This window comes from Amblyraja radiata, chromosome 4, assembly GCF_010909765.2.
Source record: "Amblyraja radiata isolate CabotCenter1 chromosome 4, sAmbRad1.1.pri, whole genome shotgun sequence".
Classification (NCBI taxonomy): domain Eukaryota; kingdom Metazoa; phylum Chordata; class Chondrichthyes; order Rajiformes; family Rajidae; genus Amblyraja; species Amblyraja radiata.
In genome coordinates, this window is record NC_045959.1 from 77,290,518 (window position 1) to 77,306,621 (window position 16,104).

At 44.4% G+C, this 16,104-nt stretch overlaps 1 protein-coding gene across 6 annotated transcripts in view; it reads left to right on the forward strand.

The window, feature by feature from the left end:
• Nucleotides 1-16,104, forward strand: part of chd7 (chromodomain helicase DNA binding protein 7) — a 230,020-nt gene that overhangs the window by 141,528 nt on the left and 72,388 nt on the right. For all 6 annotated transcript variants that reach the window (XM_033019785.1, XM_033019780.1, XM_033019784.1 and 3 more), the window contains 2 exons: nucleotides 2,548-2,634; nucleotides 10,546-10,683. In XM_033019785.1, coding sequence (XP_032875676.1) covers nucleotides 2,548-2,634; nucleotides 10,546-10,683 — 225 coding nt within the window. The remainder of the gene's footprint in view (nucleotides 1-2,547; nucleotides 2,635-10,545; nucleotides 10,684-16,104) is intronic.

Below are 16,104 nucleotides of genomic sequence, written 5' to 3' on the forward strand. Positions count from 1 at the left end.
ACATCCATTGCATATCCTTTATTGAAAGGGGAACTGCAGGTATGTGTATTTTCTTTATTTTACTTAACCTTAATGCATATAAATATTTTGGCTCTTAAAGGGGTCTCTATTTATTTATGTATTTGTTTTTAACATAGTTTAATTCATTGTGAACAGTTTTAAATATTTCAGAACTGTTAAATGAGTTGTCAAATGAACATTAGAGTGGCGGTGGGCCTCAGAATTGGCCATTGAGGCCTGGTCAATACTTCATTTTCTGGGATCCTGGCAGTGCGGCAAGGCTAACATTACCATCTCCAATTACCTTTGAGAAGGCAGCTCTTCTGGCAAGGTACTCCTGCAGCTCTGTTGGGAGTTCCAGGATTTACACCTTGTGAGGATGAAGGAGTAGCAATATACTTTCAGGTCAGGATGCTGTGTAACGTAGGAAACCTATGGGAACCTATTCCCATGGACCACTTGCTTATTTTGACCTTGATGGTACAGGTGGTAGTTTTGGAAGCTGCTGTTGGACTTGTCCATGCAAGTAACTGCAGTGCACACGGTGCTTGTGAAGGGGTGAATGGTTTAGAGGGTGGATAAGGTATCAATTAAACAAGTTGCTTTGTCTTGGATAGTAAAAAAAAAAAGACAGTGCTGGATTAACTCAGTGGGTCAGTCAGCATTTCTGAAGAAAATGGATAGGTGATGTTTTGGGTAGGGATCTTTCTTCAGACTGTGGTGGTGGGGAGAAACCTGGAAGTGAGGTTGGGGCAAGACAAAGCCTGGCAAGTAACTTGGAAATTAAGCTGGCAGTCATGTGGTATTGGATAATGTTAAACTTTCAAGGAATTGTTGGAACAGCATTCATCCAAACAAAATGGAGACTATTTTAAACTTTAAAGATACAGCGTGGAAAGAGACCCTTCGTCCCACCGAGTCTGCGTTGACACCCCACACACCAGCACTATCCTGCCCACTAGGGACAATTTTCCTTTTTCTTACTGAAGCCAATTAACCGACAAACCTGTACGTCTTTGAAGGATGGTAGGAAAACGGAACACCTGGAGAAAATCCGCATGGTCGCGGGAAGAACGTACAAACTCTGTACAGACAGCACCCTTAGTCAGGATTAAACATGCGTTTCTGGTGTTGTGAGGTTGCAATTTTACTACTTTTAGCATCTTAATTGTCCACCATTTAAGATGATGAAAATCATAGAAAATGCTGGAAAACACTCTGCAGATCAGGCTGCAGCTGTGGCAAGAAAAACAGATTTAACATTCATCAGACGTTGGGAGAGGAAAGAAGGGGGTGGTGGAAAATTCATTCAATTTATCAATTTAGTTAATTGTCACTTCTACAGTGGTACCGTGAAAAGCTTTTGTTGCATGATGAGAGTGTGATGGAGGGCTAAAATGGCAGGCAACAAAAATATCGGGGTCATCCATGCTTTTATTTTAGATTTCCAGTGTCTGCTGTTTATTTAATTTTTAATTTACCTCAAAAACTTAACTTATTTACAGAAACAGTTGGACGCCCTCAGCTAGCTGGTCAGGCAGCATCTATGTAAAGAGAAATAGTTTAAGATCAGATGCATTGTCAGAACTCGAGTGGCAGTCTTAAGTTGCCCAGAAGGCAGGAGGAAGGAATAACTGAAAAGGGAATATCTGAAAAGGAGAATTCAGGTCAAATGCATTAAGGAGGAGAGTGATTATGCTGCTTTGTCTATTATGTACTGCTAATTCCAGGACTCTGGGAATGTGGGCCAACAGGTCAGGCTGTACTAATGGAGAGGGGACAAACTGACAGAAAATAAGGTGCTGTTCCTTAAGCTTGCATGGAGCTTTGTAACTTTGTAATGGTGTAGAGGCCATAAACAGGTCACAGTGCGATGTACAATTAAAGTGGTAGACAACAGGAGGCTCTTGGTCATTCCCGTGGACTTAACATAGATATTCTGCAAATCAATCTCCCATCTGCATCAACATAAAGACCACATTTTAAACACGAAATAAAGACACACACACACACGCACACACACACACACACACACACACACACACACACACACACACACACACTTTAATCAACATAGTTACTATCTTCGCCAAAGGTTTTCATATACTTGCCTGACATATCACCATTGAGAGTTAATTTTATCATTGTGTCATTTAAGAGGTAGTATGCTTATTTCTAAATAAATCTGTTTTCAAATATAATTCAGTTATTTACAGCCATCAATCATTAATTAGGGTATCTTTTAAATATGACATATGTGACACTGATTTCTAATGGGTTTAACCTTTTTAGAGTTAATTGTATGATTTCTCAAATATTGCACATTTGTTGATTATTTCACACCATGTAATATATTTTAAAACACTTTTGGAAGATTTTACATAGTAATGAAGTGTTGTGGTAAATAGATCTGGAAGAATTACTCATCTCATGGTTTGTGATCATGCTGAATTTTAGCAATGTCCAAATTCTTAGAAACTAACGTGCTTCGCAAAATGAGAAGAAGTCCATCATTATTTTTTATACTACTCCTTTCTGTTTTTGCAGATTGAAGACGAGCCTTTCAATCCAGATTATGTGGAAGTAGACCGGATTCTTGATATCTCGCATAGCATTGATAAAGATAGTGGAGAAGTAAGTGAGAATTTTACTGACTTTTGTGAAGGTTATTTTGCAAGCAATCTGGAATTAAAAGTACACCTATTAATTAAACTTCACATGCATTTCTTTGTCTTCCGTGAATTAATGGGTACAGTTTGATTAGTTTCATTGAAGTGATAGCCCTAGAAAATGAATATTTTATCTTTAGGATTAACTAAATCTTACCTTAATGTACTGAAGTATCAAGGGCTATTATTTTCTCACTTTTTTCCCCAATGCGGTTGACCAGTGACCAATTTTGAACAACCTTTCATTTCCCCCTGAAATGGAATACTGTGCATAAATCCATTTTTTCCCCATTTTTCCCACCCAAGCAGATTTAAAATTCCTGGATGATTTACATGAAATTTTACTCTAATCCTTTTTAGGAAGTGTAGATTAATTTATATTTGAATTCTACATTAATTTCTTGATCATCTCAGTTCAAGTGCTTAAGCATTATTCCAACATAGTACACTTACTCAGTTTATTACTTGTATGTATAGCAATTTATGCCTCACATTATTATGTTCAAACATACCATTGTTGGAATGTATTTATATCTGTGTTGCTTTAAAGAGATCATTATTGTTAAAGGACCATTGCATCAATGAAATAGTGTATAACAGTTTGGCATTAGTGACCCCAGACCAATAACAAAGTGGTTGACTCCCAATAGTCTTTCGAAATGCTATTCAGTTCAGTACAAGTCAGAGGTTTCAGGCATATTTCCCTATACAGCAATATCCACATCCTATAAATGAGCAAAGAGCAGGACAATCTTTTGCTTGGTCATTTGTGCCATGTTCAAATTGCTTAATCTGGACTAGGGCATATATAGATTTAATGATTTGGGTACAATGTAGTTAATTTGCAGATTATACCAAAATCGGTGGTAAAGTGACAGTGAGGAGGAATATCTAGGTTTACAACAAGATGTAGATCAGTTATGGAAGTGGCCCAAGGAATAGCAAATTAAATGTAACTCTGATAAGTGTGATGTGTTGCATGTCAAATCAGGGTAGGACTTACACAATAAATGGTAGAGCCCTACAAAGTGTTGCAGAACAGGGAGATCTGGGAGTACTGCTGCATGCTTCCCTGAAATTGGTGAATTGGCTGGATAAAGTGGAGGAAAGCGTTAACACCAGTGTGATTGTAGTCCATGATAGCTGTGACACCATGGTCTCTGCAACTTATTCACACGTGATCAACCTCAAAGAGTTGTTACGTTATGCCAGCAAAAGCATCTAGCGTACCAATGAATGAGATAACAACATGGTGAAGTCACAGCGCTGAATCAATAAGTGAACACAACAAAAGCAACCTAAAATGGATGGATCTCACACCCCACAATCCCACACCCAACTGATGCGATGAAAGTTGATGTATTGCCACATCCAGTTGCAAATGATGGTGGATTGTTAAAACAGCTTGCTGGCTGAGGAAATTAAGATCTCTCAAATCCTGAACATAGAAAACGACAAAAAATGCATCAAAAATCAGGTTTTAAGCATTGATAGCCACATCCAACTAGAATTGCCAAGCAAATTATCTTTTGCCTCGTCATGAAGTCCTCAAAATAATAGGTGGTCTTTATCCACTTATTTTTTCCACATGAAGGCATGCAATCACTGAGAGCACTGAATGCTGCAAATATATTGGAGTCAGACAATCCTCTGGCTGTGGTGCTGAAAACGTTTGCACCATATCTAACTGTGATTCTTCAACTACAACACTATCCCGAGAAACATGTTGGGTAGTCAATGTCCAAGATGAAACATCTACAGATACTTCACCAATGACATTCCTTTCATCGTAAGGTCAGAATTAGTTTAAAACAATAATAATTCGGTAATGCACGATATTCAATTCCATTCACAATCCTTCAAACTCCATATAACAAGCAAACAATAATCAGGTATGCGGCAAATATTTGGACTGTACAACTGTTATGCAATGGCCATTTATTGCTTTCAGAAAGGAACTGAACAAATATATAAAGGGAAAAAATGCATGGCTGCTGCTGGAGTTGAAAAATATGATAGAATACAGAGGCCCCAGGTTATGTAAGACTGTACTTATGAAATCCGACTTTGCAAATTTCCCTAAATTGAAATGAATTTTCAAGATGGTAATAGTGACTCATGACATACAACACAACTGCATACAACACGTTCCATTATTTTAATCAGAATTATTGTTAGAGGAATCTTCAATGAAATGAAAAAAATATAGAAAGTGTTTGTGGAGTGATATATGGATAGTTCTAAAAAAAATGATGTTATCGATGTACGGAAGAGTCAGCTTACGGACAGTATTCAGGAATGGAACTCTTAAGTAACCGGGAGACTGCCTGTAGATAGCTCTCAGATTGACATTTGACATTAGATTGAGATGTTGGAGCTACATGGGCTGAAAGGGCGTCTTCCATCTTGTCACTTTTCTGTGGTTATAAATATTAAAGATGCATATGACATTTATCTGTCTAGCATATCATTCTTTTATGAAAATCATTATTGAGACATCGGCTTTATTGAACATTGATAAATTCTAGTTGTTTAATACATTCAAAATAGTAGCATAGTGCCACAATATTAAACTAGCCTACACTTTGATGAGTGTGATTTGTAAAACCTCAATCTGAGACTTGTATGTTTTGGCCAGAATGATGCTATTAATAGACTCTGGGTTCTGGCTTAAGCATGTTGTTCCCAGAGACCACGAGTAAGAGGTAAAATAATGAATTACAGATGCTTATAATCTAACTAGTTAAAAATGGGAGTATTGGAGGATTGCAATTTCAGAAATTAAAAGGAAAACACACACATGTAATGGCTCCGATCATGATAATGGCTAAATAGTGTTTCTGTTGAGAACTATCACGTGTGTGTGTGTGGGGCAGCCGAGAGTTTTACAGCATAGAGAAACGCCTCCTATCCCACTGCCTTTGCTGATCATCATATCCATTTATACTAATCCCATTATGGTAATACTATCCATCATAGCTTAAGATGGCGGCGCTGGCTCAACAGCTGCGGCCCACCTGCAGTCCGTCTGTTTTTTTTTCCTTTTTGTTCCTTTGTCATGTTTTAGTTAATTTTGTTTTATTAAGTTGTGTATGTGTGTGGGTGGGAGAAACATGTTTTGGTCTCATCCTTCGGGGGATGCGACTTTTTTTCTGTCGTATTCCCCATCTGCGCCGAGGCCTAATGGCGGAGCTGGTGGCCACGGAGCTGTGGCGGCGGCAGCGTCAGCGGAGACCCAACTCGGTCCCCGGAGCTGTGGCGGCGGCGGCAGCGGAGACCCAACTCGGCCTCGGGGCGGCGGCAGCGGCAGCGGAGACCCGACTCGGCCCCGAAGGTGTGGCAGCGGCGGCAGCAGCAGTGGCAGCGGAGACCCGACTCGGCCCCGGAGCTGTGGCGGCGGCAGCAGCGGAGACCCGACTCGGCTCCGGAGCTATAGCGGCGGCAGCGGCAGCGGAGACCCGACTCGGCCCCGGAGCTGTAGCGGCGGCAGCGGCAGCGGAGACCAGACTCGGCCCCGAAGCTGCGGCGGCGGCAGCAGCGGCAGCGGAGACCCGACTCGGCGCCGGAGCTGTGGCAGCGGCAGCAGCGGCAGCGGAGATCCGACTCGGCCCCGGAGCTGTGGCAGCGGTAGCAGCGGCAGCAGAGACCCGACTCGGCCCTGGAACCGTGGCGGCGGCAGCGGAGACCCGACTCGGCCTCGGAGCTGTGGCGGCGGCAGCGACCACCCGCGGAGATTGAACCGGCCCGTTCGCGGAGCACGGTTGAGCGCGGGATTTACCATCACCCGGTGGGGTCACAGCATCTAGAGCCTGGATCGCCTCGGCGCAGAGGGAGAACAAAGAGGGAAGAGACAGAGACTTTAAGATTTTTTGCCTTCCACCACAGTGAGGAGGTGCTTGGTGAACTCACTGTGGTGGATGTTAACTTTGTGTTGATTGTGTGTTTTTGTCATTTTTTATTATATGTATGACTGCAGGGAAACGAAATTTCGTTCAGACCGAAAGGTCTGAATGACAATAAAGGAATCTAATCTAATCTAATTTGCATGCGTTTAATTCCGTATCTACCCACTGGTGTCTCTTAAATATTGTTACTGGTCTTGCCTCCAAAACCTCTGCTGGCAACTTAAGCCAGATAGTACTACTTTGTAAGGAAAAATATACCCTTCAGAACATTTGTAAACAACCATTTCCTCACCTTTGCCATGTTCCCCAGTGTTAGACACCCCTGCCAGGGGAAACTGACATTGGGATTCCACCCCTCATAATTCTACATGTATTTCATTTCATTCTGCAATCTCATTCGCTCCATGAAGAGCTGTCCCACCTTATCTAATTTCTCATCATAATTAAAGACCTTGAATTCAGGCAACATCCTAATGAATCTTCCCTGTACCCTTTACTTCATCACATTCTTCATATTGTGTGGTGACCAGCACTGTGCATGCTATCCCTGGTGGTCTTACCAATATTTTGTACAATTGTGACATGTGTCTCAATTCTTAAACTTGGAGCCTTTGCCAATGAAGGCAAGCATGTCGTAAACATTCCTCACTACCCTCTGTACTCGTATTAGCATTATTTTATTAACATGTACCCTGAGGTGTATGTCTCTGTTCACCAACATTCCCTCGGACTCCACCATCCACTGTATATCCTGCCTTGATTTAAACTTCTAAAATGCACTTGTCTGAGTGAAACGCTATCTACCATTCTCTTGCCCACTTTCTCAATTGATCCAGACTTAATTGTCCCCGCAACAGTACAAAAGATGCTGGAGGTTAACAGTAAGCACAATCGACCCTTTGCCTGGATTATGCCAAGTCTGTGAATGCTCCATAAGACAAGTGGTTGGTTCCTTTGCTTTACGCTAGCTATATCTTTACAACTACATCACTTGCGTGTGGTTCACAACCTTCATTTATTTAAAAAAGTTTGGTTTCAATATTTCACTGCACTGCATATTTTAATGTTTCATCAATTTCAGCTGTTTGTGTTCCATATTATGAAAGACATCTTAAAAAGTTGAATAGGGATGCCATGGCTCTGCTGGGGGCAGGATCTTGGGAAGCAGCATATAAGGCTGCCATAACTGGCATCAAAGCCTTTGGTTGTTGGACAGCTGTTGGACAGAGTCCTCAATTTTTGGAACTTATCTAGATGAAGGAGGGTTGGTGTTGCTCCAGAAATGCCAGGCTGAGCATGAAAGGCAAGCCAGACAGATGAAGCAAGATCTGTCTCAATATTTACAGACTGCTTTTTAGACGACGATGAACCAATTGCCAGATTGAGTGCTTTCACTGTGGTGCTGAGCGCTTCTGATGGATACCACTGAGATAAACTTTGTTTCTTTACTTAACACACTTTCGCTCTTTTAGAAAGGAGACGAGGAGGAACTTCTTTAGTCAGAGGATAGTTAAACTGTGGAACACATTGCCACAGAGGGTTGTGGAGGCCAAGTTGGTGGATATTTTTAAGGCAGAGGTAGACAAATTTTTGATTAGAACGGGTGTCAAGGGTTATGGCGAGAAGGCAAGAAAATGGGATGAGGAGGAAGAGATCAGCCATGATTAAATAGTGGAGTAGACTCGAGGGGCCGAATGGTTTAGTTCTACTCCTAGAACTTGTGAACTTTCATCCAAACCTAGCCTTTTCTTTAGTTTCTGTCAAGTTGTAGGTATATAGAAACATAGAAAATAGGTGCAGGAGTAGGCTATTCGGCCCTTCGAGCCTGCACCGCCATTCAATATGATCATGGCTGATCATCCAACTCAGTATCCCGTACCTGTCTTCTCTCCATACCCCCTGATCCCTCTAGCCACAAGGTCCTCATCTAACTCCCTCTTAAATATAGCCAATGAACTGGCCTCAACTACCTTCTGTGGCAGAGAGTTCCAGAGATTCACCACTCTCTGCGTGAAAAATGTTTTTCTCATCTCGTCTAAAGGATTTCCCCTCTATCCCCAAGCTGTGACCCCTTGTCCTTGACTTCCCCAACATCGGGAACAATCTTCCTGCATCTAGCCTGTCCAATCCATTAAGAATTTTGTACGTTTCTGATCATAGTGATCTTAAACCAAGGAAATTTTACCCCTGCTGCCAAGTGGGTGCAATCCTGATCAAAACACACGCTGGAGTGACAGAACGGGTTGGGTAGCATCTGTGAAGGGAATGGATAGACAACATTAGGTAGCAATCTTTGTGTGGGCCATCTCCATTATCTGTGTCAATTGTACCATCCAGGGCTATTTAACATTATATCAAAGGAAAGGAGTAGTTTCCATGCTGCTCCCCCTGGTCCTCCCTGCTTGAGTACTGGATATCCAGTAGATATTTTCTATCTGAGTTACCCATTTTTTTACACTGGTTTAAAACTGGCAAGGAATGCAAATCAAAAATATAGGTGAAAGTTATTTACGTATTACCATTTTACTGTTTTTGGAGATAATGGACCATAATAGAAGAAAGACACAAAAAGCTGGAGGAGCTCAGCTGGACAGGCAGCATCTCTGGAGAGAAGGAATGGGTGACGTTTCGGGTCAAGACCCTTTTTTAGACTGGTTAGGGATAAGGGAAACAAGAGCTATGGACGGTGATGTGGAGAGATAAAGAACAATGAATGAAAGAAATGCAAAAAAGTATTGATGATAAAGGAAATAGGCCATTGTAAGTTGTTTGTAGGGTGAAAATGAGAAGCTAGTGCAACTTGGGTGGGGAGGGAGAGAGAGGGAATGCCGGGTCCACCTGAAGAGAGAAATCCATATTCATACCACTGGGTTGTAAGCTGCCCAAGCAAAATATGAGGTGCTGTTCCTCCAATTAGTGTTTAGCCTCACTCTGACAATGGAGGAGACTGACAGAATGGTCTGTGCAGGAATGGGAAGGAGAATTAAAGTGTCCAGCAACCGGTAGATCAGGTTTGTTCACGTGGGCTGAGTGAAGGTGTTCAGCGAAACGATCGCCCAGTCTGCATTTGGTCTCACCGATGTATAAGAGTCCACATCTTGAACAACGGATACAATAGATGTTGGAGGAGGAGCAAGTGAACTGTTGCCTAATCTGAAAGGATTGTCGGGGTCCCTGGACAGAGTTGAGGGAGGAGGTATAGCGACAGGTGTTGCATCTTCTGCGGTTGCAGAGGAAGATACCTGGGGAGGGGGTTGTTTGGGTGGGAAGGGATGAGTTTAACAGGAAGTTGTGGAGGGACAGGTCTCTGCGGAAGGCAGAAAGGGGTGGAGATTGGAAAATGGGGGTAGTGGTGGGATCCTGTTGGAGGTGGCGGAAATGTTGGAAGATTATGTGTTGTTTGCGACGGCTGATGGGGTGGAAGGTAAGGACTAGAGGGACTCTGTCTCTGTTGCGACTAGGGGAAGGGGGAGCAAGGGTGGAGCTGCGGGGTATTAAGGAGACACGAGCGAGGACCTCATCTATGATGGGATAGGGGAACCCCCGTTCCCTAAAGAATGAGGACATCCCGGATGTTCTAATATGGAACACAAGGATGCAGATGCGGCGTAGATGGAGGAATTGGGAGTAGGGGATAGAGTCTTTGCAGGAAGCAGGGTAGGAAGAAGTATAGTCAAGACAATCTTTTTTAATTTTAAAATGGAAAATGAAAATCTTGATTAAATAGTATATATTTAAAAACATTTTGTTTTAGAGTTCTGAGACAACTAAATTCTGTTTTCTTGAACTACTGGAAATTCCAATACAATGAATTTATTTGCAATTTTCTGCCAAAAATGTGTTTCCTTCTCTTTGAGTTTCAAAATAATCTTAGTAGTTTAGCATTGGAGTTTTAAAATATTGGCAGATTAAATGTATGCAATCAAGATTATTAATTCCAAATAGATTAATTGTGTTGGTCTTCAAAACAGCCAGTCACCCATTATCTGGTGAAGTGGTGTTCTCTTCCATACGAAGAATGCACCTGGGAACAGAAACTAGAAACAGACCAAGGCAAGATTGAAGAATTTCAACAGCTACAGGCCGTGCCACCAAGAACAGAGCATATGGTAAGATCAAAATTTTGTGCAGGTTTCATGCTTTAAAAAAAAAAAAAAAATCTAACTAGATTAGTGGCTAATGGGGAGCATGTACAAAGGTGAGGATAATGCAAAAGGGCATTGAAATTGGTAAGATTCATAATCATCGTTGGAACCGTAAACTAGTCATCTTTTTCATTAAACCGATATAACAAAAATAATTTATTCAATGCTTAAGAGTGAGCTAATCAGGGTTAAAACATGTTTGTAAAAGGTAGATTATGCTGAAAGAGTTGAGTTGTAATATTGTGAAATAGTTGAAAATTTTGCTTACTAAAGAAGAATTATCAGAATTCATTTGATACTAGACCAAGAGGGACCCGTTGGGTTCCGTCCCCTCAACGCGCGGTTGCGGGTGAAGGGGCGGCCTGCGGCGTCACACACACACACACACACACACACACACACACACACACACACACACACACACTAACCCATACACGCACACACGTGCGCACACACACACACACACACACACACACACACACACACAACCTCCACGCACACACTAACCACCCCCGAGTGACGCCATCGAGTGGGGCAGCCTTGCTTGCAGCTGTTCTTCCTTTCAACCTTTTTTATTTTTAGTCTGTCAAAAGTTTTGTTTTGGAGGTCTTTTAGTCTTTTTATGTGGGGGATGGGGGGGGGGAGAAGGGGGAGACTGTTTTCCACAGTCCCTACCTGGGTCGAGGATGCGTCTTTCCTCTGAGCCGCATCTTCGCCCCCTCCTTGTGGCCTACCATCTGGATTGGCGCGGCCTTTCCTGCCGGAGACTGGCCAGAGCTTCAGGTCGGCAGTGGCGCAGCATTGGAGTACCATCGTGGAGCGAGCGATGCCTTACTGGGGTCGCCGTGTTAGAAGTTCCGGAGTGCTAGGACTGCCGATTTTAACATCGTGGAGCTGTGGTCTACGGAGCTTCCAGCCGCAGGCGGCACTGACTTTAACATCGCGCAGCCGTAGGCGCCAGTGTTGGAGCTCGGCCTGGAGGACGTGGTCTCCGGTAGGAAGCGGCCGGTTCGGAACTCCAAGCCGCTGAGAGTGTTCTTCCGACGACGGAGTTCCATAATCCGGCGAGATGGTCTGAAACATCGAGCCGCCGTTGCGACGACCGCGGAGGCCTTAATAGACACCGACCACGGGTGAACAAGAGGAAGAGGACTGAACTTTGTTGCCTTCCCTCACAGTGGGGAACGTTGATTCCGCTGTGGGGGGATGCTTTTATGTTTAATGTTAAACTCTATAGTGTTGTGTTTATCTTATTTGTGTGCTGCATGGTAACTCAAATTTCACTGCACCAATTGGTGTATGTGACAATAAATGTCCTTTGTCATTGATATTATATTTATATTTATGCACTCCTTTTACCCCATCCCCTGCCCTATCCACTCAAGCATAGTCCCCAACTCGTAGGCGTGGCTAGAGAGGGAGGGGGGTAGAGAGAGAGGGACACGGGGCACAGAGAGGGGCACAGAGAGGGACACAGAGGAGGAGGGTAGCGGGCAGCGGGTTGGCGTCAACCAAATGACTGCGTGTTCAGTGGCTTCAATCCAGAGCCCGGGAGTGGGGAGGGGTCGTCACAAGGGAGGGCTGGTTCGCTCGAGGGCAGAGACAGAGGGAGGGTTGCGGGTGGACGTGGAATCGAGGGAGCCCACGGCCGGGCGGGCGGTCATGGTCCCGAGGACCTCGAGCGTGGGGCAGACGCCTGGCAGACTGCGAGCGGGCGGGGCCACAGCCAGCAGGGGGGTCGATAAAAGGACTGCGAGTCGAGGAGGAGTGACGTCACTTGCAGCGCGTGGAAAACACACACACACACACACACACACACACACACACACACACACACACACACACACACACACACACCACACACGCCCCCCCCCACCTCACTCCATCCATCCATGATCAGACTTTGATAGTAACAAGAATGTGCCACTTAAGATTCTTGTTACAATAATGCACATGGAACTATAATTGTATACCTTGTGGATTGGAAACTATTGATACATTTATTTAGGTAGATTCTGTGCAGTGACTTCCATTTGCATTGGGGAATCTTAATATTCTTGTTGTGGGATGCTACTCTTACATACCCATATGTAGGAGAGGGGGCGTTATCCTGTGCGCGGCTGCCCTGCCAGCAGTTGTCTGTCTTTTCACTGTTTTATTTTTATTTTTAGTTAAAGTGTTTTGTTTGGAAGTCTAGACTTTTTTGTGTGGGGGGTGGGGGGGAAAGGGGGAAACTGCCTTTCAGGGTCCCTACCTGGTCGGAGAGGCAGCTTTTCTCCGGGCTGCAGCTTCGACCCGTCCTCGCGGCCTACCAGCGGGCCTGGAATGGCGTTTCCTGTCGCGGACTGCCAGAACCTCGGCTTCGGCGGCGGCACAGCGCTGGAGCGCTATCGCGGAGCGGGCGATGCCTTGCCTGGGTCGCCGCGCTGGAGCTCCGGTGAGCTGAGACCGCCGGGAACAACATCGCGGAACTGTGGAGCGGCCAGCTGCGGGCGGCGCCGCTGAACTTTACACTGGGAGCCTGGGAGAGATCGCCAGTTGTGGAGCTCCATCCGGCGCGGCCTTGTCGGCTTCGGAAGCCGCGGCCTCCAGTACGGAGGCGGCTGTTCCAGGGTTCCCATGCCGCTGTGAGGACTCTCCCGACGCCGGAGCACCACCACCCGGCGAGAGCGGCCAGGAACATCGGGCCTCCGTAGAGGCAACTGTGGAGGCCTCAATAGGCCCGACTATGGGTGAACTGGGGTTGGGGACTGGACTTTGTGCCTTCCCTCATGGTGGGAGCCATTGTGGGGGGATGTTCTTTGTGTTTAAGACTCTCATTGGTGTTATGTCTGTATTATTTTGTGTGCTGCAAAATGGCAAAAAGCATTTCACTTCATTACACCTCGGTGTATTAGATTAGATTAGATAGCCTTTATTGTCATTCAGACCGAAGTCTGAACGAAATTGAATGGACATGTGAATGTGACTAATAAAAACCTTTGAATACTTTTGAATATGAATTTGAGTAGCACCCTCTGTTTTAATTAAACTCCAGTGAGGACCAACTGCACAACTTCTGGTTGGCGAAAATCTTGGCACTGCATGCATTTGCCACTTCCTCACGAATAGACAAGGGGGCAGCCTCTGAGTAAGACTGAAGTTCAGAGGTCTATGCACATTCACCCCCACCCTACCATTCTATTATCCAATGTACAGTCCCTAGAAAATAAAGCTGAGGACTTAAGGGCAAAGCTGCTTTATTAAAGAGAGATGAGGGAATGCTGTGTGCTCTGTTTCACAGAGACACTTGTCGACCCCAGCTCCTCAGACTGGGCCCTCCAGACCAAAGGTTTCTCCATTCATCGCAAGGACCAAAGGGAGGCATCGGGAAAATGAAGATGCGGTGGTGGCTGCTTGGTGGTGCTCAAATGTAGCACTCGTATCCAAATCCTGCTCTCCGCACCTGTAACAGCTGGTGGTCGTGGTCACGCCGTGGTCAACAAACATCGGGCGACATGCCCAGATGCCTTTTCTGTCATAACCGAGGGCTTTAACAATGCTAACTAAGAAATCACTCCCGAAGTACCACCAGCATGTGCCCTATAACACCAAAGGATCAAACACCCTTGATCACTACTATTCCACCATCAAAGATGCCTTTTGCTCCATTTCTTGCTTTCACTTAGTGAAATGTGACCGCCTGGCAGTGCTCTTTCTTCCTCCGTGTCGGCAGTGACTGAAGAGTGCAGCCCCAGTGGTATGGACAGCACACAGCTGGTCAGGGTAGGCAGAGGAACATGTCCGGGATTACTTGGAGTCAGCAGACAGGGCAATGTTCAAAGACTCTGCAATGGACCTGAACTAATATGCCACGGTTGTTACCGACTTCATAACGGAATGTGTGGAGGCGTATGTTCCCACGAAAATCATCCAAATGTTCCCCAATCAGAAACCTTGGATGAATTAGGAGGTCTGCAATCTTCTGAGGACAAGATTTCAGGAATACAAGTCTGGTGACACAGATTCATTTGAGCCTAGATATGACCTCGATAATGCCATAAAAAAGGTTAAAAGGGACGTTCGCTCTAAACTGGACAAGACGGATTCAGCAGCTGGAGAATCAGGTGGCAGCTCGAATTATAGCAAAACAACACTCCCGAGCTCAATGCATTGTACGCACGCTTCAATAGGGAGAACACTGATGTGACTTATTGGGGCCCTCATAACCCCCCCACCCCTGATAATATTGTAATCTCAGTCATTGAGGCCAACGTGAGAAAATGCTTTATGAGGATGAACCCTTGGAAAATGTCTGGACCTGATATACCTGGTCACATTCTCAAAACCTGTGCGGTCCAACTGGCTGGAGTTTTTGCAGACATCTTCAACCTCTCATTGCTAAGGTCTGAGGTTCCCACCTGCTTTAAAATGGAATCGTTAATGCTAGTGCCCTAAAAGAGTACGGTGACATGCCTAAAATGACTACAGACCGGTGGGCTGTGGTGATCAAGTGCTTTGAGAGGTTATCATCATGCATATCAACTTGTACCTTAGCAAGAATCTGGACCCTTCACAATTTCCCTTCCGTCACAATAGATCAACGGAGGATGCAATCTTGCTGGCTCTCCACTCTGCACTGGACCACATAGACAATAAAAATGCAAACGTCAGACTGTTGTTGAAAGACCACAGCTTGTCGTTCAACACCTCTCCAGAGCATCCTCTCCAAACTTGTTACCAAGCTCAGGGAATTGGGTCTCTGCACATCCCTTTTCAACTTTGCAACCTCATCGACAGAACATGCGTACTGACCTCCCCACCAGTGAAGGGATCTTACGAGGTGCTATTTCAAAAAGGCAGTCAACATCATCAAGGATCCACAGCACCCTATCTACGCTCTCACTTTACTTCTGCCAACCGGAAGCAAGTACACGATTGTGAAAACTAACATCCAGGTTCAGGAACACCTTCTTTCCAATGTCCATCAGGCTTATTAATCACTACGGATTACAACTAAACTACAAGTACAAACTGCCTTGGATGCACTTGGGACTTCAGGCATTGTTTTTGCACTTTATTGGATTTTTATTCATTGAATTTTTAGTTTGTAATATCTATTGAATACTGTGTTTACAAACTTGTTTGCTGCTGCAAGTAAGAATTTAATTGTTCCATTTTGGTACGTACGACAAATAAAACACTCTTGAAGTTCTTGATGAGAATGGGTGCCTATGTGGGTGGAACAGTCTGGTAAAATGCAACTGGGATGCAATATAAAGTAATCCCATATAACTGCAACTTACAACTCCTATAACAGAAAATAACAGAAAACAGAAAATGCCTCGGGAAATAACTTCTGGAACTACCGTATCTTAACTATTGTTTTGTTGCAGACTGTAAGAT